Below are 24,276 nucleotides of genomic sequence, written 5' to 3'. Positions count from 1 at the left end.
ACAGGTCAAATAAAGAAGACTTAAGCTGGAGATTATATTATCTATGGGTCACTAATCTGTTTCCCCCAAGTGTTCCTTTGAGAATTTCTCTCATAAGGACTCATGATTTGCAAAATATTGTCCAAAAATACCACATTTTAAGTAAGTAATAATAAGTAGTGATATGTATGAACATCCTGAACCATAGTGTTATTTTCATTGAGTTGTAAATATGGAAAATAACTCTAGGTCATCCAGTGCTGTTTGGAACAAACACTAGAGGACAATGATTGCTGGGATCAGAATCTCCTAACCATCAATTTACCACAAAGAAAATGTGTCCTGAAGAGGATGTGGCCTAAGTAAGGTCACAGAGAGATGGGCAACTGAGTGAAACAAGAATCCAGCATGTCTGACCACTCCTGCAAGGCAATGATTTTCCTAGAATTCCCAGATGCTCAGAAGACTCCCCTGGTATCAAATATGGATAAATGTACTCCTCCAATCCTTCAGGGCCATGACACCCAAGGGACACCCACAGTTTTCCATATGCCTGAGGGACAATACCATGGCCAGAGTTCTGTGAAAGCATGGGAATTTGGAAACCAGTGGGTAAGGCCTGCCATTGGTTTCCAGGTGCAGACTGTGGCTGCACAAAGTGGTCCAGCTAAGAGGACTAGCACATGATAAGGCACCTTTTTGTAGTTTATGAAAAAGCATCATGCAGGCAACAGCAGCTCTGCTAATAAGGATCAAAAATCCTCAAACAGATCTCCTTGAATTCATAAGAAATATCTACAGACATTCCACACAGATTGTTAAAACGCTACAAACCAATACACCAATAATATTTACTTTACTTAAACTATCAAATTAGCAGGAGGCTTCAGCCTTAACAAGTATTTTGCCCATTTCCCTTGGGTAAGCATGTCTGGAGTAAGGTAAGGCCAGTCTGTGCCATCTGGTTCCTGAGTCTTCTGGCTTTGATACTAATGGTTCCTGATGCTATTGGTGCTTGAGGTTCATTTTCCAAGATTAAATCATACAGGACTGAAATTTTGAATCAGGGTCCCCCCAAATTCTAAGTTACCATTGTTTCCAGGTATAGGCATTCAGTAAATACTTGGTAAATTAATAGGTTTACTCCAAGACAGTCTCCTGGATGCAGGGGGAATATCAGAGTCTGTGCTGACATATTATGAGTTGAGGCTAAGATGCTACTCCCAAGAGAGAACAGGAGCAAAACTGAGACAGCTCCATGTTTCTTGGAACATATATTACCAATGTGCTATGATCCCCATTAGCTTGTGATTATTTGCTGTGATAAAGAAAAACATTACTCTGAATAGCCAAAGCAATCCTGAGAAAGAAAAACAGAGCGGAGGAATCAGGCTCCCTTGACTTCAGACTATACTACAAAGCTACAGTAATCAAGACATTATGGTACTGGCACAAAAACAGAAATATAGGTCAATGGAACAGGATAGAAAGCTCAGAGATAGGGCTTCCCTGGTGGTGCAGTTGTTGAGAGCCCACCTGCCGATGCAGGGGACGCGGGTTCGTGCCCCAGTCCGGGAAGATCCCACATACCACAGAGAGGCTGGGCCTGAGAGCCATGGCCGCTGAGCCTGCACGTCTGGATCCTGTGCTCCGCAACGGGAGAGGCCACAACAGTGAGAGGCCCGCATACCGAAAAATAAAAGAAAGCTCAGAGATAAACCCATTCACATATGGTTACCTTATCTTTGACAAAGGAGGCAAGACTATACAATGGAGAAAAGACAGCCTCTTCAGTAAGTGGTGCTGGGAAAACTGGACAGCTACATGTAAAAGAATGAAATTAGAACACTTCCTAACACCATACACAAAAATAAACTCAAAATGGATTAAAGACCTAAATGTAAGGTCAGACACTGTAAAACTCTTAGAGGAAAACACAGGCGGAACACTCTATGACATAAATCACAGCTAGATCCTTTTTGACCCACCTCCAAGAGAAATAGAAATAAAAACAAAAATAAACAAAAGGGACCTAATGAAACTTAAAAGCTTTTGCACAGGAAAGGAAACCATAAACAAGACAGCCCTCAGAATGGGAGAAAATATTTGCAAATGTAGCAACTGACAAAGGATTAATCTCCAAAATTTATAAGCAGCTCATGCAGCTCAATATCAAAAAAACAAACAACCCAATCCAAAAATGGGCAGAAGACCTAAATAGACATTTCTCCAAAGAAGATATACAGTTTGCCAACAAACACATGAAAGGATGTTCAACATCACTAATCATTAGAGAAATGCAAATCAAAACTACAATGAGGTATTACCTCACACTGGTCAGAATGTCCATCATCAAAAAATCTAGAAACAATAAATGCTGGAGAGGTTGTGGAGAAAAGGGAACCCTCTTGCACTGTTGGTGGAAATGTAAATTGATACAGCCACTATGGAGAACAGTATGGAGCTTCCTTAAAAACCTAAAAATAGAACTATTATATGACCCAGCAATCCCACTACTGGGCATATACCCTGAGAAAACCATAATTCAAAGAGTCATGTAACCCAATGTTCATTGCAGCACTATTTACAATAACCAGGACATGGAAGCAACCTAAGTGTCCATCAACAGATGAATGATTAAAGAAGATGTGGCACATATATACAATGGAATATTACTCAGCCATAAAAAGAAATGAAATTGAGTTATTTGTAGCGAGGTAGATGGACCTAGAGTCTGTCATAGACAGTGAAGTCAGAAAAACAAATACCATATGCTAACACATATATATGGAATCTAAAAAAATAAAGGTTCTGAAGAACCTAGGGGCAGGATAGGAATAAAGATGCAGACGTAGAGAATAGACTTGAGGACACAGGGAGGGGCAAAGGTAAGCTGGGACGAGTGAGAGAGTGACATGGACATATATACACTACCAAATGTAAAACAGATAGCTAGTGGGAAGAAGCTGCATAGCACAGAGACATCAGCTCGGTGCTTTGTGACCACCTAGAGGGGTGGGATAGGGAGGGTGGGAGGGAGACGCAAGAGGGAAGGGATATGGGGATATATGTATACATATAGCTGATTCACTTTGTTATACAGCAGAAACTAATACAACATTGTAAAGCAACTATACTCCATTAAACATGTTTAAAATAAGAAAAAACATTGATGAATTACATCCACTGTTTTCAACACAGTTTTATGTTAGAAGGAGATAAGGGAGCCTGGGATTTGCAAGGACCACTCACAGAGACAGTCAAAAATATTCCTACCTCCACTAAGGACAGATCTAAGATTCCGTTGGTACATACCAGCATGACAATTCAGCTTGTTGAAATATTGAAATACTTCCATTCCTGTTTGTAAATAACCATGGCTCCAAAGTAAATGACCCCTCTTCCTGAGTCCCTTCAATGTGACATCTCTCTTTTCTCTCACTAAGGAGTCTCTGGATTCCCCAAACTCCACACACCCACACAATCCAGCAATTTAAAGGCTGGTGCGTGGCAGAGCTGGGTACATCCAGACCACCATTAGAGCACTAGAGAAAAACATCTGAGCATCTCTTGCAATTGGTCAAAGTCTTTGCTCTACAGGTTGCTAAATATTTCAAATATCACCTTGGCCTCAGAGATAAACATGTGTCCTTCCAGCTCATATTATTCTTTGGGGGGCAAAAATTATAAGCTTTTGAATTTTGTAAACCACCTAGCATAGTCAGATTTTGTTGAGAAATTCTAATTCGAGTTATCCTAGTCTAGCGTCAAAAGCTCAAAATGGTTGAAGTCCATTTTCTCTCCCTATTCATTTTCCACAAAGAAACTCTCACCTGCTCTCAAAAGTAGCAACTGTCAGATTTCATTTTACAAAGGGCAGGGGTCAACTTTCATAGACCTCCATTCCCAAAATGTGGTGCAGCAACAGAAAACTCCAAAGCATGTCACCTTTTCCCAACACCTGGCAAAATGGAGATCATCTCTGAGGTGATATTATTGTAAAGGCAAGGCCTGGCTCTTGCCCATGATGAGGATCCCAGTATTTATCCAAGTCTAAAAATCTTGGCTTTCATAATAGTGAGGGTATCCTAGAAACAACGTACCCAGGAGGCTACACCATTAAGTAAACATTGATCCCATATGACTATTTCCTTACTTCCACAAGCTCTTTGTTTCATCATCCCTAAGATATATCTTCAAGGATAGACACCTAAACTTTAAATGCTCTAGATATATTCAGACTTTGTTTATATTTGACATTTCTTTTTCTTCTTTATTTAGAGGCAATAGGAATACATTATGCCATTGCTATTAAAAAATGCATATCACTCACACACACACACACACACCACTAAATGAGACACTAGTAAGGTTTGGGACCTTGAAACATCAAAGATAAAACCCTATAAATGACCTACGTGGTAACATCTATCTCTCAGAAAGACAAGATCCAATGGATTGAGAGTCAGAAGGCCTGGGCTACAGTCCCAGCTTTGCCAACTGAGGCACATTTCATCTGCAAAGTTTGTCTAACCACAGCTGCTGCCCTGCCCACTTCATAGTGTTGTCAGATGGTCCACTGAGACAATGTTTGTGGATGTTTTCTGGTAAACTCTAAAGCTAAACAATTGTAAAGGGTTAAGTGAGAGAATGTCTAATACTATTTGGGAAAAGAAGTTCTAGATAGCTTTTTAAATTTTCCGAATTTTGCCGAGGACCTGGATTTCTCCTCATTATTCACAATCTTCTCAACACACAGCTTTCCTCTGCAATGGTTTTGATGCGTAAGACACTCATTTATCCTTGCAAATATATGGGCAAATTCTCACTACCTGAAGCAAGAAAGCACTTAAGGGAGAGAGGAAATTTCTCCAGGCCAAGGAATTCTGGGCTAGGGCTGATCATTTCCATTAATACATTCCGAGGGTGTACATCTTTTTGGAAAGTCAGAGACAAAACAAAAGCAAATAATCTAAGAGGTGTAACAAAAACATGCATTTCCCCACTCCTCATGCCTACCCTTTATTTGCCTACAGACTTTCATGGAGAGAACTGTGTGGTAAATCTATGCGGCTGCCAGCTTTTGCTAAGTCCAGCCATCTAGCAGGAATACCTAGAAGCAATGGTTTCAAATTCTCCCTACACTTTTTGGTTTCTCTCCTCTTTTATTTGCAATACAACTGTAAATATAATGATATGGAAATAATGAGATTAGCATCATTGTTTATTATCAGCTATAACCCCTCCCCCAACCCCAAAGTGGGCTATGGGCTAGTGGAAAATGTTGGTGCAATGTGTTTAACAGAATAAAAGTTATCCTCAGACCTATCCAAATGAAGTTTCTTATTAGAATTAAATCACATGCCCTAGGCTGGGGCAATGCTTCAGGGTTTGCAATAATCTGACATAAGATCAAGTTAATTCTTCCTCCCCAGACCACCATTCAATAGAAATAACTCAGTTTCCTACACTATGAAACCTGTAATCAACTACCAAGGTTTACATCACTTCATATTAGATATGAATTCAGCCACCCCTGGGGTTGATGTAAATGCTAAACTCCGACGTTTAGCGATTTGGCTGGGCTAGAACAGGTAAATAGCTTTGCAAAGCAGCACGAGCTGGCAAAATCCTCCCTGTGGCTACGGAATGCAATTGTACTTCTAAATTTTGCCAAGGTTTCATTTTACATCAAGCCTAATGACAACATTTATTTCTAATCCAGGTAATCTGGATGTGAAGTAGAGAAGACAGGAAACCTATCGTGGCCTTAAATTTTAGGGATGCTAAGTCTGCCTGTCCCAATTCTTTAATTGAAAACTGCTTTGTACACGTCTCTCTTGTGTATCTTAGAGTCTGCTTCGCAGTTCCTGCTCATTGCAGGCAGTCATCACGAAATCAGCTGGCTCTCAGAAGGTCTTAGAGGATCTTCGGATGGAAATGATATTCATGCTACACCCAAAATTGTTTCATCTTCAAGGATTTAAGTTATGCCTTTGGCTGGGAACCACCACAAACTTTCATTCCAAGTCTTTGTCCAGTGCTTCTCAAGCTTCGACATACACAGGAATCACATGGGGATGTTGATAAAATTCAGATTCTGACTCAATAGGTCTGGGATAGGACTTAGATTCTATATTTCTAACAAGCTCCCGAGTGATGCTGATGCTTGTTTCATGGACTATACTTTAAGAAGAATGAAGTAGATATCTTCTTTCACAAGGACTCATGCAAGTTAATTGGATATATCTGATGGCCTGAGTAATGACAGGACCTTATAGGAAACAGGAGGGAGAAACTGTCCAGTGGTGTTACGGGGGGGGGCGGGGGCGGGCGGGGGATAGCAGCTGGCTCCTGTCTTGTCAGTTGCCAGCCACATACTGCTGAATCTTTCTTCTCCATTGTTGTCCCTCTGGAGAGGGGCGCAGGTACCTTTGCAACATTTTCTTATGCATTCATCTTTTGCTAGATTTAAAGTCAAGGAACTAAATTGCATTACAGTAACAACCTCTCAGCACACTTAACCATTATCAGACATATTTTATAACCTTGCTTATCCAAGATTTTCCTAACTTCCTAGATTTCAAATTCAAGGCAAAATTAAGCAACAGAATAAAAATAAAATGACAGAAGAAGAGGAAAAAGAAGATGTTTCTCAAAGTTAAGAAGGCACAATTTACCAATATAAAATAGCTTCCAAATGTTTAATGTCAGCACCAACAACCTTACACATATAAATAAGCTGCTGAATCATCAAATAAAACTAAAGTTCATCATGCTAGGCTTGACAAGGGAGAGAATTATAATACATTTGAGAACGATGTTTATTCACTACCACAAAAAAAAAAAAAGAAAAACAACAACAGAGAAAATGTAAACTATTAGTTATCAATGGGAGTCAATGTCTGATATTTGGAACATTAATTCATGTGGGATAAGTCATATATCCAGATTAGAGCAGAGCAACTAAGCAACGTGCTACTTTGGGTACAAATTATTTCCTTGAAAATAACTTTCCTATATGGGAAAAGTGAGTTAAGCTTCCAAAATTATGTATTTAAAGGAAAGGGGATAATATGATGAAAGGGCCCAAAGGGGCTTTTTTTTAGGTACATTTGATTAAAAAGCTCCTGCAAAACTTAGTCACCAAAACAGCTGTGCTGAAAATTTTGCTGAGAAAACGCATTTTGTCCTCTGCACAGGAAGTCATTATGTAATGGGGAAAATATGCAATGACAAAGTACCAAGCAGTTGTGTGGTTCTAAACTCAGGGTCTGACACACTGAAGTGTTCTCATCCTACCAGTTTACCCTTACCAGCCAGTGAGTGGGTCAGCCTTTCTTTGCACAGGAACTATTATTACACAGGTTTGTTAAAGACACAATTAACGTTATTGTCTTAATGTCTAAAGTTATCATTGAGATTACCCAGAAGAAGAATGTTCTGAAGTCAGTCATCTAAGGGAAGAACAAAACTTCTACTATAATCATGAGTGAAATACTTAGAAGTGGTCAAACAAATATTCATGTACGATTTAGAAAATTTAACCGATTTAAATACTGCCCCAAAAGGCCAAGAAACCAGTGTTTTCATGATGGTTCATCGTCTGAATTTGGAACAGTAACCTTGAGCAGTCATAATGTCACTACACCTCAAGAACTCTTTTTCATTGTATGGAAATATTTTCAAGGAACAGTTAGTCCAATGACATCTTAGCCCTCCCTTCCTTGCTCCTACTTTATCTCTGGGGCAGAATTCTGCAATAGACAAAAACATTAGCTTTACTATACCGATTCCCAGGCTATTATTCTGTCATTTTATTCAGTCGTCAGGTCCTGTCATAACTGGCTGATGGCATGGAGATGACTCCACAGTGAGATGCCTTTTAATGATGGTTTCAAGGAGTATCAGGTTTGCACGTGGTGACTTCAATCAACCTCTCTCAATTTAACAACCTCAGTATTGGAATATATATGTCAGCCTCTGACTTCTCACTGTCACATCTTTAAGGTCATCAGGCACACTAATAATTTGAGAAGAAGCACTCTCATGCTCTTGAGAAAGCTGATCAATAGCTGAAATTCTGGTGCAAAATACTAGAAATTATTTCATTTGATGTTGGTCTTTAAGATAGCTGGAGTCTAATTTTTTAATAGCTGTTTTGGATTAATGAAGTTTGTCTCATTGCAAAGTGATTTCAACACTGAATCTATCACTTTTTGAAAATTTTTATATATGAATTATACATTTATATATATGCATATATAAGATGTCTATAATCATTAATATATATGCATGTGTATGTAGATGTAACATGTGTGAGTGTATGTACAGAAAGAGCATGTCCACTGACTTTTTTTTTTTCTTTTTGTGGTACGCGGGCCTCTCACTGTTGTGGCCTCTCCCGTCGCGGGGCACAGGCTCCAGACGCGCAGGCTCAGCGGCCATGGCTAACGGGCCCAGCCACTCCGCAGCATGTGGGATCCTCCCGGACCGGGGCACGAACCCGTGTCCCCTGCAATCGGCAGGCGGACTCAACCAGTGCGCCACCAGAGAAGCCCCTACTGACTTTTGATTATTGAAAAAGAAGGTCCAGAACACAAAACTGAGATAAAAGAGTTTGAAAATAAAAGCAAGAAAAGGTATGAATTGATTTTTTTTACTACAATGATGCAAAGAGATATCCCCTTCCAAATGTTTAACTAATGTAATTTGGACAAAGTTTTAGTGAACTATCCTTTCTCCTTTATTCCTCCCTACTTTTGTTTCTTCTCTGTAAAAGTGATAAAATAATGGATGAAGACAAATAACTGGGTTAAACTCTAGAGTGAAACAGATCAACAACCTCATCTTAACCACTCACCAACACTAGACATTGGTCAAAGGTGTCCTTCTCCTCCACTGTCAGCTGAGGAGAATGATAAATAATAATGACCTCACAGATCTATTGCGAGGATTAATAATAGGGATGAAAAGTCCAAGCACCTGGTGCATAAAAGGCACTCACCTCAGAAAGAGTAAAATTTCATTTAAAGCAAATCTGGTGCTTCCTGGATTTAGATAAAATTAAGAATAATGGTGATATTTTCCTTGTAGGTATGCTGAAATGTATATCTACTTGATCACCTAGTACAACACATAAATATATCAATAAAGCTTTCAAAAATACATCGTTTGGGTCTGGAGTAAAGGAAATGACAATTTTTCCTGCCGAATGGTCTTTCACTCAGTGTTAAGGCTGATCACTTAATCTCGGAAAATCCAGAAAATTCAACAGCTAAAGCTCTCACCTACACCCTAATTCAGTTCTTTGGGGTCTTTGTGTTACTCTGCAATCTGTTCCACCTGCACCTTAATAGGTGGCCAAGTCATAGCTGAGTCCCAAAACTTCACTTTGGAATGTTCTGGTCTTTTAGGCTCAAAAAGAAAGTGTTTAGACTTAATGGTTTTATGACCCATCAAATTCTGTGTGGTAGCCTCTAATTGCATCCAGGGGCAGGAATTTCTTTTTTAAATCTTTTTTTTTTTTTTTGACAGTTTAATAAGAATTTACTAATATGCCGAGCATTCCTGGAATGCATTAAGTGGGTTTTAATTTTTCTCTATTTGAGGTCCCAGCACTCCCTCATGTGGCATTTGTCCACATAACAAGTCAGAAGCAAAAGGATAAGTAAATATTTAATCTCCTTTTTTCTCTTTCTTTTTGATTTCCCATGATTAAATGGAGCAAAAGAGCTAATGCATACCTCCATGGAGTACAAAATAAAATTTTATTACAGCTACTGTGCATAAAACCAGAGAGATTTTCACCATAATGTCCTAAAAGCCTCAATGCTATAGTAAGCATTTTGTTAATTGGTTCTTTGAGAAATCAGAAATGTTCTACTTATTTTGCAAGATGGAAATTTAACCTAATGAGACCACCTCCCTTATGTGCTACTAGCATTTATGTTTATTATTGCTATTTTCTTCAATATTTTAAATATTTTGGAGAAATGATTCTGTATTCATCCCTGAGGCTTATGTGAAGGATAAAACTTAAAAAATCAAAAACCAATCTAGTAGAGTTTCAAACGATATGCCATTATAAGTAGAGGCATTTATCTGACTGCTTAAATATTATAATAATGGTCAATTATTAAAATGTTGACTAAATCATCCACTGCAATAAATCTCTTATTCATAAAACAATGCATAGCAAACTGCTCTCCACTGAGAGTTTTCTGGTTATTTTCCTTCCATCTTAAAAGAGTTTTAATTTTCATTTGTTTAAAATTCAAGCCCCTTTATTTATGCTCCTGAATTTTGCACAAGGCTCTTATTTCCTAATAAGTTTCATATTCTGTGGCTTATTCCATACTCTCAAAACTAAAAGGATAAAACTGTAAAAACATAAAACACTTATAGTAAATATTACAAGACTATAGCATACAGCTTGCCTTAGGGGTCTTGCTGCAGTTAATGACATTTGGAAATATCAGCAACTGACCAGGGTATTATAGACAGCATTGTGTAAGTGATTAATAACCTTGAGCAAGGTATTTAATCTCTCCAAGCCTCAGTTTCCACATGCACAGGAGTCAGAGAAAGATCCTCAGGGCTTGGGGCTCACACATTTTAAGACAGTGGTCAGGGATAGATGAGTTAATAAATTCAAATTGCCTGGCACACATTAATTGCTAAATAAATGGTCGTTATCATCATTTTCCACAAGACTTTGAAGTATCACTTTTAAAATTTATGTAAGCATTTATTAAACACCTATTTGTTTTCAGCAAGATCTAGAGATCAGTAATTATCTGATCGTTCTCTTCTATCCCAAGAATGCAGTTTTGAGAAATGAAAATCCAATGTAGGCAGATGCTCACTTCACAGTCTATATCCTCCAGGGCTGGCATAGAGTGGAAAGTAAAGGAGAGAGGGGGGATTTCAGCAATGTCAGGAGGGGCAGGTCTTGACTTTGGTCTCTTTTTTTGTATTTGATGTCATCTTAAATGGGCACAAAACCAGTTATTTGTATGCTGAAAAAAATTGTAAAGATCATCTACTCCTGCTGGGAGTTTTATGTTTTTGAGTATTCTTTTTGTTCTTGTCTTAGCAGCAGAACTTTTTCTTTAAAGCACCGTTCTTTTCAGTCCCAACAAGCAACACAAGTAGCTGTGTGCTCAGTGACACACTTAACTTCCTTGAGATCATTGGAAACAACTCCAGCCTCCTTGCGACACCAGAAGTGAACCACTGATCACATGTAAGCAGCTCACTTTATCAGTGAGGAAACATAATCCTAGAGAGTGAAACTAGTTAGTGGTGAATTTCCACATAAATCAGATGCCCCAGCTGGACAGCCCAGGGGACAGTTGTAGCCCACAAAAGTATTTGCCTTGGCCCACACATTGTTGCTCCAAACAGTGTTTTAAAGAATTTTGATTTATTTGCCAACATTTAAAAACCAGGACATTGCACATTAAAATCAAGATTTCTGGCTTCTCTTAAATTTTTGAAGATTGGCAACCACCCCACATCCTCACTCCCATGGGGCATCAGTTAGCTAGTGCCAAGATGTGGCTGCCCTCCTTCGATGGAACCTGCAATCTGGGTCTGGTACCCTCCCCACCACTGAGCTTGCATTATTGTTTTCTTAACTTCATCCCTCCTTGGATATTTACATTACCAGCCTGGCCCTTAAAGTCATTTTTTCAGGTTCCTGCATAAAGCTTAAAACAAAAACATCTTTAACAAAGTAAAAAGAGCAATTTTTTACTCCCACTAAGATATTATAAATGGAGTATACTTTTCTGAAAGTGAGTTTTTAATGTATGGGAGAGAAATATTTTAGGGACTTGGAATCTCAGGGGCAAATAAAAATTGAGCCCCATTTTGGGAAGCTTTTCCTGGTATTTATCTCATGTGACCCTCACAAGAGCCTCTAGAGGTAAGATCTCTCATTTAACTAGGGTTGCCGGCTGTAGCAAATAAACATAGGATACCAGTTACAAATGATTTGGTTTTTATCTGAAATGCAACTATAACTAGTTCCCTGTATTTTATTTGGCAACCCTATACTCGTTGCCATTTAGAAAATGAAGAAAGAGTAGCTCCATTGGTCACTCTACAACCACACAGTCATGTAAAGAAGAAAGCTCTGCTCTTGGGCTTAGTTCAAAATGCGGACATGTCCTACAGTGGTAAGGAGAAAGACCAAATGACCCCTGAAGCAAGTCTCTGTGAAGAAGTCTGGAGAACCAGCTGCGAAGGCAAGACCATGGTACCACAGCAACTTCCAGAACTTTCTAGATGCTCATTCTAATTATTCAGGCCAGACCATTCCCTGGGGATTTTATTTCACCTACTCTTACTGACCAGGCTAACAGGAACACTTTCTCCAGAGATGGCTTCTAACTAACCCCTACCCTCTGAACTTGGCCCCAGTTTCTCCTTCTAGCTAAGGACAAAGACCCTGGAAAAAAGAAAACTTGATTAGGGGGCAGATAATTAGGAGGGTGGGGAAAAAAATCCTCCACAGCAACATCCATGCATAGATCTCACAGTTTCCCCAAGGATCAGGCTAGCTTGAGAGAGTTTCCATATTTGGAAATGATAGAGTAAATCAAATATCAGCTGCATAATTCCATGTTGATTTTCTGAGTTTTGAGAAAAGAAAGCAGTGTCTACCAAATACGTACGTTCCTCCACTCTTCCTTAAATTTGCCTGTGGCTGTACAAATACTCAGTTAGTCATTGTCTTGGTTTGCATTCTTCCAGAAACTGACAATGAGACAATGCTATGAGCCTGAGTCTTGTATTTGGGAATGATGGCAAGGTGAGCTGACGGAGTAGGAAAGTGAAAGAGGGATGGGAGGCAGCCAGTGAAGGGTGTGCTAATGGGCAGGTAACTTCTGAAGGCAACTGGGGCTCAGTCTTATTAGGGAAACCCTGGGTGATGGGATTAGAAGATGCTTCAGTTATCCTGATCAAAGAGAGCTGAGGTATTTATCCACCAGCCAGAGGGATGCCCTTCCACTCACCCACTTCCAACCACCACCCCCATTCATCAGCTCCTGCTGCCAGAGAAAATGTTAGGCAAAAAGCTGCAGGTTCTGATAAAAATGCGAAGTAATAAGGGAATATATCCTGGGCACCAATAGCATCTGTTCCAGGCACACATTCTTTCCTTCCAAGTAACCTGCCATCAAAATGTATCAGCCAAGGAATACTCTTTGTTATGAGCGGATCAGCACCTGTTTGGGGGATTAATCTTAATATTAAAAAGACCATCAATCCATAGACAGTAATTGGAAGGTCGAAGAAAACCTTAAGAATGTTGAAATCCTTGAGGGATGATTCTACCACAAATCTGGAATATAAACAGTCATGTCACTGCCCTGACAGGAATGTGTTCAGGATCTTGGCTTCTCCAACCTGGTGTGTATAACCTTTCATTGCCAGTTCCTCTGCGTCCTCAGTGTCACCACGTCCTCTTTGTTCTGCCTGTTCTACCTTATGCTAATGTCTATCAAGTATTTCAGTCTCCTGCACTCCCCCGGCGGGGTCTGCTCTGCGTGCACCTTAAGTGACAAATTAATTACTTTTAGGGAATGTGATTTACAGATACATGGGCTTCCCTTCATGATACTTATGGGATTTTCTGGAAATTAAAAGCAGCACAAGGTGGTTAAGAGCCCAGACTCTGGAGCCAGACTGCCTAGGTCTGAATCCCATCTCTATCATTTATGAACTGTGTGACCCTGGGCATCTGCCGTGTGCCTCTGTTTCTCCTATATAAAATGGGCTTAATAATAGTACCTACTTCTTCGGACTGTTCAGGGGATGTGATGTTTTGTTTTTGTTTTTTGGGGGGGTTACGTGGGCCTCTCACTTCTGTGGCCTCTCCCGTTGCAGAGCACAGGCTCCGGACGCGCAGGCTCAGCAGCCATGGCTCACAGGCCCAGCCGCTCCGCGACATGTGGGATCTTCCCAGACTGGGGCACGAACCCGTGTCTCCTGCATCGGCAGGCGGACCCTCAACCACTGCGCCACCAGGGAAGCCCGGATGTGATGTTTTAATACTTGTAATGTGCTTAGAAAAGTGCCTGGAACATGGTAATCATTTTATAAATAAATAAATCTAAAGGGATAAGACTCCAATAGGCATTTAATAATGTTTCATGGTTAATGCTAGAAGGAAATAATGTTAGATAAAACAGTACTGCCTAGGCTGTCAAATTATAGTTTCTAAGTAAGCTTTCTTCTCATTTTTCTTTCCACCCCACCCCCAGCAAAAGTAAGGAGCCATCAGAGGTGATTTGGAGAGTAAGTCCTATCAATTACTAACTATGAAAACCTGCTTTCTATGGAACTGGCTCTTTGCCCATAAAATGGGGACAGTGACACCTGTCAAATAGCAAATAAAATGATATATGTAAAAATACTTTACAGGCTCCAGGGCATTTTACCAAGTGAGCTTTGCTTATTGCCTTCTTCACTTCCTTTCGTTCGCTTCCACTCCATGGTTCCTTCTCCAGTTTTCTCTCTTCTTTTAAATTTAGCTTTTATTGGTCTCTTCTTGCAAAATAATTCAAAGAAAACTGTATACACATGGACCAAAATAAGAAGACTATAGAGTCAGGAATAGTCCCATCACTCATAAATAAAAATTTGTAAAGTGTGGTCTATGTTCTTGGTCTTCAAAAATAAATATATTATATGACCTTATTATTGTTTGTAACTGCTTTTTAAAAATTATTATATTGTAACATATTTCCATGCCACTCAACTCTTTCTATAATATGATTTTTAAGTGTTTAGCCCATATTTATGCATCCTATTTTTTGCAACCAATCTCCAAATATGGGACATTCGAGTGTTTTCCTGACTTTTTTCTTATTAAAAATAACAGGCATGAAAATCCCTGCAAAGATGTCATTCCTCAAAATCATAATTATTTCCTTGGCATTCCTAGAAGAGAATTCATAACATCACTTGGAATTCATATTTTCAAAGCTTTGATACATAGTGTCAAATTATTTTCTAAAAAGATTATTCTATTTTTCACTCTTCCTACCAGCATTTGAAAATGCACATTTTCAACATGCGTATAACCTAATCACCCTATGTAATCTTAAAATAATAATCTGATATTCAGAAAATAAAATTATAATTTTATATTTGATAATTATGGATGGGATAAAAATTGAATGCTTTTCATACATTTATTTGTTATTGTTATGCCTCCATTTGTGAATGTCTTATCTGCCTTTTTTCAATTGCATCTTTTACTCCATTTTTGGGTTATATGTTATTTTATTATTCAAATAAAAGAGCTCTTTACACAGGAAGGACATTAACTCTTTGCAGTCTCATTTTTCAATTCATTTTAGTTGGTCATTTGTTTTAAACTTTTATAGATATTTGAGAGTGTGGAAATTTCCATTTTTGTGTGTGTGCTGATTTGTTTGCTTTTGTTTCACTGGTTGCTATCTATAGCATTCTTAGAAAGTCCTCTCTTATCCTAACTTTAAATAGACCGATACATTTCCCTTTTTTCCCTCTCCTTCTCAATATTTCAGGATTACTGTAGACAAATGGCTGTGGCCACACTTATCTGTGTGTGGTCCTAGAATTAAAGCGACTCCAGACTCTAACCTAAGTCTCTCTAGCACAACCTCACTGTGTCATGCTGACAGTCCAGGCAGTATTTTGTGAAAGACATTTCAAGGAGGGAAGCGAATCCACAAGATCCTTAATTCTTAAAATGAAAATGTTTTAAAATAGTATTTAGTTCCTGCTCTTTGGTCCTGAATTTCCTGCCTTGCTCAGCATCAAAAAAAAAAAAAAAAATCAGATAGACTTCATTACCAACTTTTATATGTGTTTCTGAAGCAGAATGTGGGGAGATTTATCACTGCACATATCCTTTCAAACATTCATAGTTGCTAGGGGACTGGGAAGTTAATAAATTAGCCCTAATTAGGAATTTCTGCATATCATATTTGAATTTCTCATCATTCCCTCCTAAGGCAGTTGGAAATGCTCTACTGGGAATATAACCTATCAGTAAATGAATCATGGTCCAAAACCATGGCAGAAAACACAACCAAGTCACTGCATTTGCTCTTTGATGGTGAGAATCATGTGGTTTGGGGGAAGCAGCAAGGGCTTTGAAATTAGGTAGCCATGAAGTTGAGCCCATCTCTGTACTGCCTAGCTGTGTGACCACGGGTGAGTCCATTTCTCAGACCTCGATATTTTGAGATATTGATATTGATACTCATAATACGACTAAAAGTCATTGAGCCACTACTCTGTGCCAGGTACTGTTTTAGATACTTTATATATGTGAACTCAGTTAATCCTCACAGTAACCCAAGGAGGTAGGTACTATTTTTATCTCCATTTTACAGCTGATAAAACTGAGTATCTTGCTAGAGTCGTACAGCTAGAAGGTAGAAGAGCAGGACGTGCAAGAACAGGCATTTTGATGCCAGTCAATGAGCTTAACTTTTGTGAGTATAAAGACATCCAGGGAAGTGTTTGCTTGATGCATACAGAGAAGGGAGTCACTAAATATTAGCCCATTTCTGTCCCTTTGAGTGAGAACCTTGTTCCTACCTCGCACAGTTGCAAGCTCCCCATCCACGTGAGCCATGCGCTGCATGGCAGTAGCCCCAACGCAGATTGGCATGCTGACTCTCTGCCCTAAAACAGAAGTCGACAGGTCTATTTCAGCAACGTTCCGGAGCATTCGTGGATAAAGTTTCCACCTAGAATGTTTGAAAAAGAAAAAAAGTTTTTAGAATTTCAAAAGCATAACCAAAGCTTTGACATTACATTTGAGTTAGAAAGAGAAAACATTCTTCTATTTTTCCCAGCAAGCAAAGTCCTTTACAAAGCTCAAGGAAATGCGGTAAATCTTAATAGTTGTTAAGATGGAGAGTTAACAATAAGATGAATAATAAACTTCTCAAGCCATTATTCTTAGTAGGTATAATTGACATTTTATAGAATTAAACCATTTGAGTGTATGGTTTTTTGCCCTTTGAGAAACGCATGAAGTTGTGTAACCAGACAATCAAGATCTAGAACAGTTCAGTCATCCTGAATATTTGCCCCATTTCCTTTTGTAGTGGAACTCTCCCCCATCCAATCCCCTAACAACCACTGATCTTTTTCTTTTTTTGTCCCTATAGTTTTACTTTGCAAGAATATCATACAAATGGAATCATATATAGTCGACCCTTGAACAAGGCGGGGGGCGGGGTGGGTGGAGGGGGTCAGCCCTTTACACAGTGAAAAAACTTTACAGTCGGACCCTCCCGATCTCCAGTTTCACATTCACGGATTCAAGCAAAGATGGATCGTGTAGCACCGATTCAGTGAAAAAAATCTCTGTATATGTGCACCTGCTCAGTTCAAACCCACTTTCAAAGGTCAGCTCTAGTATGTAGACTTTTGAGTCTGGCTTCTTTCACTTAGCCTAATGCTTCTGAGATTCACCCATATTGCTGCATGCATCAATAATTGTTCTCTTTGGTTGATGACTAGTATTCCACTGTAAGAAGGTAGCACAGTTTGTTTATCCATTCTCAAGATAAGAGACATTCGGAATCTTTCAACTTGGGGTGATTATAAATAATGCCACTATAAACATTCACTTAAAGGTTTTTGTGTGAATATAGCTTTCATTTCACTTCTTCCAAGCCATTTTCAAGATGGTATAGAATGGCATGGAGGTTAGATTAGAGTTTAAGAAGATATCCTATGTCTACTTCAGCAGTATTTTTTCTTACAGACAGTAGCTTCAGGGAACTACTTTTAAAATTTGATGTGGTTTCTTCAGAATCCTTGATCTGAATTCAGTATCCATTGAAATATGATGATAAGGGAAGTTTTTATTTTAGTTTAATTGAGCATTTTCATGAACAATGTTATTTGGCAAAGATGAGTTTTTGGCTTGAATTTTTGACCCCTGAACATTATCTTAAGTTACTTTTTCTGTAATACTTTTGTGTAGCAATGAAAGTTACTAACAAACCAAGAATCAAACTAGTAAATTTTACAGGAAAACTAGTTCTCTTTTCTCTCAGCAAAATTTGTATCTCTTATTTGTTCAGGATTATTTTCTCCTCATTAGTAACTGATTAAAACTGAAAAAAATACAGCCCCATTCCTAATGAGCACTACGGCAATAAACATGTGAGTACACACACATACGTACCTAACTAGCACTTACCTTTCAGGACCTAGATTTAACTCTGCTTCTAGATAGATCAAGATTTGTTATCAATACAGTGAAGTGTGATTTAGTAAGGGAGTCACCAAAATAAATCAAACCTCCCAAGTCTTAACTGAAGCCTACTTCCTGTAGCAGAAGAAGAAGTTCTGTCTTCGTGTTGCCTTGAGGAATAGCTAAGGGTCTGTAATATAACCCTTCCTCACATAATAAAGTAAAAACATCCAGCCCTTGCAAGCATAATAAAGAAGTTTAACTGTGATTTCTCTGCAATTCCTTTGAACACCATAATTGTCATGATTTTCTGTCACACCACATGCTCTGCTGCTGGAAGTCTGTTCTTCTCGACTGACCCTCACAGCGTAATTCTTTGATCTCCATTCTGATGGGGGAGAGGCAGAAGCCTTGAAGAGAGTTTTTTACTACCAATCATCTCTAAGTGTATTATTAGAATGAGAGAAAAAGATTTAATAGCAGCCGTTGGCACGCTGGCCTTGGAAGGCATTAATATTTACATAGAGCTGAGGAAACAATGAAAGCTTTTATGAAGCATACACACAGAGCTGCGGGGCATCAGCCGTGTGTGTGTGTGTGTGTGTGTGTGTGTGTGTGTGTGTGTGTGGCAGAAAGAACATTTTCAAATATCCAGTTCCCCTTTTTAAGGCAAGGTTCCCCCTTTTAAGGCAAGCTACTTCCATCTCCAGGCAGTAGCTTTACGCTTGTCCACTAGGTGGCGCAGTCACTTAAATAACTGTTCTTGCTTCCCACACACGTTATTTCCTGCCTTGATGATGGCATTACAGACACCCGTCAACCAATGCACAAAATGCAATTCCTAGGCCAAATTAGATGAGATCAATGGAGTGGGAAATGTATGTTCTCTAGAAAGTCCTCCATATTTTGAAATCTTCCAAAGAGCGATTACAACTAACCTTGTCAGGTAATTCCAATAGCTCTCCAAGCCCCACCCAATCCCATCCCCCAATTTAAGAGATTTTTTTTCCACAGTCTTACATAAAACAGTAGCTGACTATAACCTTGGACTCTGCTCTTATAGGACCTCCACTTTGGAAAAAGTTATGAAGATTGACAAAATAATCGAGCCAATTGAATAATAAACCTCTTTCATAGGTTTCCTGAGTTAAAATAAGTGGGGCAAAAGTTGGGATCCATTTTGTTAGGGAAACCACTGACTGAAACAGCCTGCCCTGGCCAGGGCCAATAGTAAACACTTGCATGAGTTTTATTAAACAGGAGGTCCTGGTAAGGAACGCGAAACTAACAAGCCACCATCAACCGGAAGAATTCAGGAAAAGTCGAAAGGAGAGGAGACTCCAGTGATCTGTCCTACCAACTTCACAGAATCCTCCTCACTGGAATCCATCTTCGCTGAGTGATGCGTGCGCCACCAGGAAGGACCCTGAGTCAGAATGATTGGCCAGAGACAACGCGGAAACTAATTCCATCACCGTAAAACCCAAGACTGCGAGCCACGTGGCAGAAAAGTCCTCCTGGTTTCCTTTACCCTGCTGCTCTCCGTCCGGGCGCCCCTTCCCAATAAAGTCTCTTGCTTTGTTAGCATGATTGTCTCCTCAGACAATTCTTTTCCAAGTGTTAGACAAGAGCCCACTCTCGGGCCCTGGAAGGGGTCCCCCTTCCTGCAACATTTTCACATCCAACAAGGACCTTGATTTTAATTTATCATAAATCAGGTGATACACACAGTCCTCAAGAGGAGGTACACTGATGAAAGAAGACACCTGCTCATCACCCAGCTTTGAAGTCCTGTGCTGTTATTGAATCCCACCAACTCAACACACTGAATTAATAAGTCCAGTAAGATGATCATATTGCATCTTAATTTCTCGAAATTAGTTATTCTAAGCATTAAAAACACATGAAATATATGTATAAACCTACAGAATGTGTGTATATATGTATATAAAATACACCACAGTATTTGTAACCATACTTTTTACCCTTCATTTGTAATATCGAGAGATCTTTAAGATTATTTAACTGAATTATTATCAACCTCTGAGGCACCCTGGTAAAGGAAGAAGGAGGGCAGGAATTTAAGTCTGAATAAAACACAGTATGGTAAACATATTTAAATTGTCAAGCCATTTTTGGAAAGGCTCCGTGTGTAGTTAAGTTTCAGAAGGCCTGTGAATCTCCTGAAATGGTGTGTGTGTGTGTGTGTGTGTGTGTGTGTGTGTCTTCAAAAAACAAGAGACAATTAGCTGCTTTTCATAATGCAAGAGAAAAAGCAGCTTACTTACCTGTTGTGCAAATGAGCTGAATGATCCTGTGACGTTTACACCTATGAGAAGAACACTGCCAGTGCCACTGGTAAGTGTAGATTGCTTCTCAAATATTAAAGAGAGGGAATGATTTCACTTTTACCATCTGTTATTTGAAAGAAAACCACACAATTCTCCGGGTCGCTAAGTGATCTGCGAGGGACGAGGAGAGCTTCCTTTTCTAATATTACAGGACTTCTAAATACCCAAATCAGAGAATTATATTCCATCAGTGATAATTTCACAAGAAGCCGCAAAATATGTGCAGATCACGGTTTAGAAAGATACCCTGAGTTAATGTGTAAGAGAAACAAAGTACTGTTCTTTTGAAAATTAACTCCAATCAGGTCGGGCCCCATGAAACCTAGCAAGCTGACATTTTTCTCTGTTCCTGTTATAATTGCGATAGGAAACTGTTCTTCTGGGTGGTTCTATCTATTTGACTTTATTTGTCCTTTTTTATGTGGGGAGTGGACACAGTAGGATTAGAGCCCCAAGTCTTAGCCAGAAATACCTCCAAGCAACCATTTGGTCACATAAGTGGCCTGTGTCCCCAGAACTCCAAATCGTGGTTGTCAGGGCTGGTACAGAGATAAAAGGTGTCATTGTGAATGACCATTTGCTACACTTGTGGCATGGGGAGGGGTATAAATGTCATAACTGTCTTTAAAATACTCTGCCATTGTGTCACTAGGGGTTATCTGGAGTTTGTTTATTTTGCCGTCTTCATTTGAATCAAATGAGACGTTTCCGACTGATTGCCTTCATCCCATCAAGCCAAAGCCACCACCACCTCTGCAGAACATCTATTTTTAGTTCCATGTGATCAGCTTGATGACACAGGGTGAGGACTGAAAGGCCACCCAGCAAGTTACACAGCAAAGGAGGAGCTGGGATGTTAGATAGGCAATGTGTGCTGCAATAAAAACTCCTCAGGTGGTTGATAATAATCCTCTCTCCTCCAGAGAAAGTCGATTAATACATTTTTCCCTTCTTTAAAGCTGAACAAAATTGAATGATCAAGGTTCGTGGAAAAGGTGGCATTGAAACCTCATTCTCATTATCTGTGTCTTGACCCTAAATTACTCAGTACTTAGGCTGAGTAAGCTGAGAATACTCACTGCAGAACCAGGTAATTCACAGAAGTCGTGAGGTACTTTTCCAGTCCACATCTTGGAAGTCACCACAGTCTTCTGTGTCTCACCGGGTTTCTAGAATTTCTAGGGTTGAAGAGGTGTTCTGTCTGCTTTGCTACACCCCTTTGCTTCCTCTTAAAGGCCTCCAGTGGGCCAACTGTTTTGGGTCCAGTTTGCATCAATTCAACCCACCAGCACTATGGAGGCCCAAGGTCAATGTGCATCCACTGGAATGTAAGCTCCTGTGGACAAGAATTTTCTTCATCTGGCTTACTGCTCTATCCTCAGCATGTAATACTGAATTGAGCCCATTGAGAGTTTTAATGTGTGAGGTAATTAATCAACTAGCATGGGGTGAAGGGTGGTAAGGGGTGAGGAAGGCTGTGTATAAGTGGAGTAGGTGGTCACCTGAGCATTGTGCCCCAAGGAATGCTGAGGGACACCAACTCCATCATCCTGTCAAGGCCCTGAAATTTCCTTGGTTAAAATTACCTATTTGTGGGCTTCCCTGGTGGCACAGTGGTTGAGAGTCCGCCTGCCGATGCAGGGGACACTGGTTCGTGCCCAGGTCCGGGAAGGTCCCACATGCCGCGCAGCGGCTGGGCGTGTGAGCCATGGCCACTGGGCCTGCGCGTCCAGAGCCTGTGCTCCACAATGGGAGAGGCCACAACAGTGAGAGGCCCGTGTACCGCAAAAAAACAAAAAAAAACAAAGTTACCTATTTGTGTTCAAGTGTTGCTTTCAGGAGACTACTAATAGGCAAACCACATCACCTGGTGATGAGTTGAGATGGGCCCAAGAAGGGGCATCTTCCAAGAGCAGAAAATGTTGAAGGGACCCCAAAATATTACATAACAGTTGGAAAAAATCATGCAGAATTTTAAGCCGCTCCACTCTTTGCCAGCTTTTCCCTTCCCATAGCTCTCCCAGCGTCCCAGAAAAGATCTGAGACAAAGCCAAGGCTTGAAGGAGCTTTGGGAAGCCCCCCACCCCCTTTCACCCCACTCTCAGGCTCCTGCATGGATTTGCAGTTGAATCGGTGCTGCTTGCCAGGAACCACCTTGGTTAGAATGATTTCATTTCTCCTAACTTACACATAGAAAAATGATTTTGAGTGATTTTGCTCTAGGCTAAAGAAGAAATGAGGAAGGCAGGCAGATTCTTTCCCCTGGATACTTTTTGCCTGTTTTCTTTAATTTTTCATCCTCCATGAGTGCCCACGACATTTGCTGGCTTCACTAAAAGCTATTATATAAGATGAATGAGCCCCAAAGACTATAGTATATGGAGGGCTCGCCTCCCCTGCTCCAGCAAATAAACCATTTCCTAATTGCTGAGAGAAAAAGGGGTTTTCCTCCTTTAAAGTTATTTTGTTTCTTGTTTTTATTACAAATAGAAAACATAAACCATGATATCTACCATCTTGGGCTTTGAAATATGAAAGTCAAGGGAAAACTAATTTGGGAAGAGAGATGAAGCACTTTGAAGGAGAGATGAAACAGCAAAGTTGAAAGAGTAATGCTATATGGACAAACTGGAATCTAAGGTGAAAATTTAGACAATGGTAATCAAAATGAATAATAGTGGAAAGCCAGCAGGATGGGAACATCTGAGGCAACCATCCGATCTGGTTTGACCAGATAAGATGGCTATCTTATGTTTAATATTAATAGTTTCCTACACCATAAAATAGACCATCACTGTCATACTCAGAGAAAAAGAAAATGGAGTCACCAGAATTTGTCACCATTTTTATACACAGTTAAATGTATAAAAATGTATGTATCCACATAATTCCAAGTGAGGAAAGTTAGGGTTAGCTTTTTTCAAGATTCCCAGGCTTGGAATATGTTCAAACAAGTTTAAAGCCCAACATTTCTCACAGCCCTATGAATTTCGCCTCTCTACTAAGCATAATATCTAGACAAATAATTCCACACCATCAACATTACAGCTGAAAGATCTTGTTTTGATAGAATGTCTCTGTGTAATTTTTTTTTATTGTCTATCTCCTATATTTATTTATCTCTGTGTAATTTTTAAATATGATTTTAAAAAATTCTTACCTGGAAAATGCTGCGATATTATCAGCCAAGGTTTCCTGATCATTTGCCCCAGATTTATAATAGTCATATATAGACTTTGGAAGTATGGATTTTGCATGTTGTTCATAATCACTGATGCAAACAAGCCGGGTGAACATTTTCCTGTTGCGAACCCTGGGATATTTTTCTTTTTTTTCCCTGTGTTGCTTTCTACATCCTGACAATTCTGTTATTTGTCAATTATTAATAGACTTTTTCCAAAGTTCAGATTTAGTTTTCTGTTGTGTACATTAAGAGAGCAAACATATGCTTAGACTTTGAAATTTTATTTGCAGCTGTCTGCCAAAGAACAGGTAGTACACCTAAGCCAGAAGAAGTTGGGTTGGGGAGGAAACAGGAGGGGATTAGGTGTTTGTCACATTAAAAAGGCAGAAGAAAAAACAAACAAACAAAAAAAGGCAGAAGAATGAGTAAAAATTAAAAACCTAGAGAAGTACTTGCCTAAAGCCGCTCTTAGCTCAGTTCTGCCTAAGGCTGCTTCTTCCCCGGGGCATGTGCCTTTGCTGCCTAACTGGTACTGGAAT

General features: G+C 39.5%; 1 protein-coding gene across 2 annotated transcripts in view; it reads right to left on the bottom strand.

Annotated features, from left to right (window-relative positions):
• HAO1 (hydroxyacid oxidase 1) overlaps positions 1 to 23,882 on the bottom strand; it is a 65,241-nt gene extending 41,359 nt beyond the window's left edge. The window contains exons 1-3 of one of the 2 annotated variants that reach the window (XM_027118346.1): positions 23,714 to 23,854; positions 16,588 to 16,739; positions 12,336 to 12,343 (exon numbers count right to left, since the gene is read on the bottom strand). In XM_027118346.1, the coding sequence (XP_026974147.1) occupies positions 12,336 to 12,343; positions 16,588 to 16,611 (32 nt within the window). In that variant the 5' untranslated portion in view covers positions 16,612 to 16,739; positions 23,714 to 23,854. Of the gene's footprint in view, positions 1 to 12,335; positions 12,344 to 16,587; positions 16,740 to 23,713 lie in introns of both variants that reach the window. The other variant, XM_027118345.1, reaches the window with a different exon arrangement.
• Positions 23,883 to 24,276: the final 394 nt, after the last annotated feature.

The sequence above is a fragment of the Aethalodelphis obliquidens genome, unplaced genomic scaffold, assembly GCF_003676395.1.
Source record: "Aethalodelphis obliquidens isolate GAN/ISIS:26980383/991018 unplaced genomic scaffold, ASM367639v1 scaffold18, whole genome shotgun sequence".
Lineage (NCBI taxonomy): Eukaryota > Metazoa > Chordata > Mammalia > Artiodactyla > Delphinidae > Aethalodelphis > Aethalodelphis obliquidens.
The sequence above is the reverse complement of the archived record's forward strand: the minus strand, read 5'-3'. Positions and strand labels throughout refer to the sequence as shown.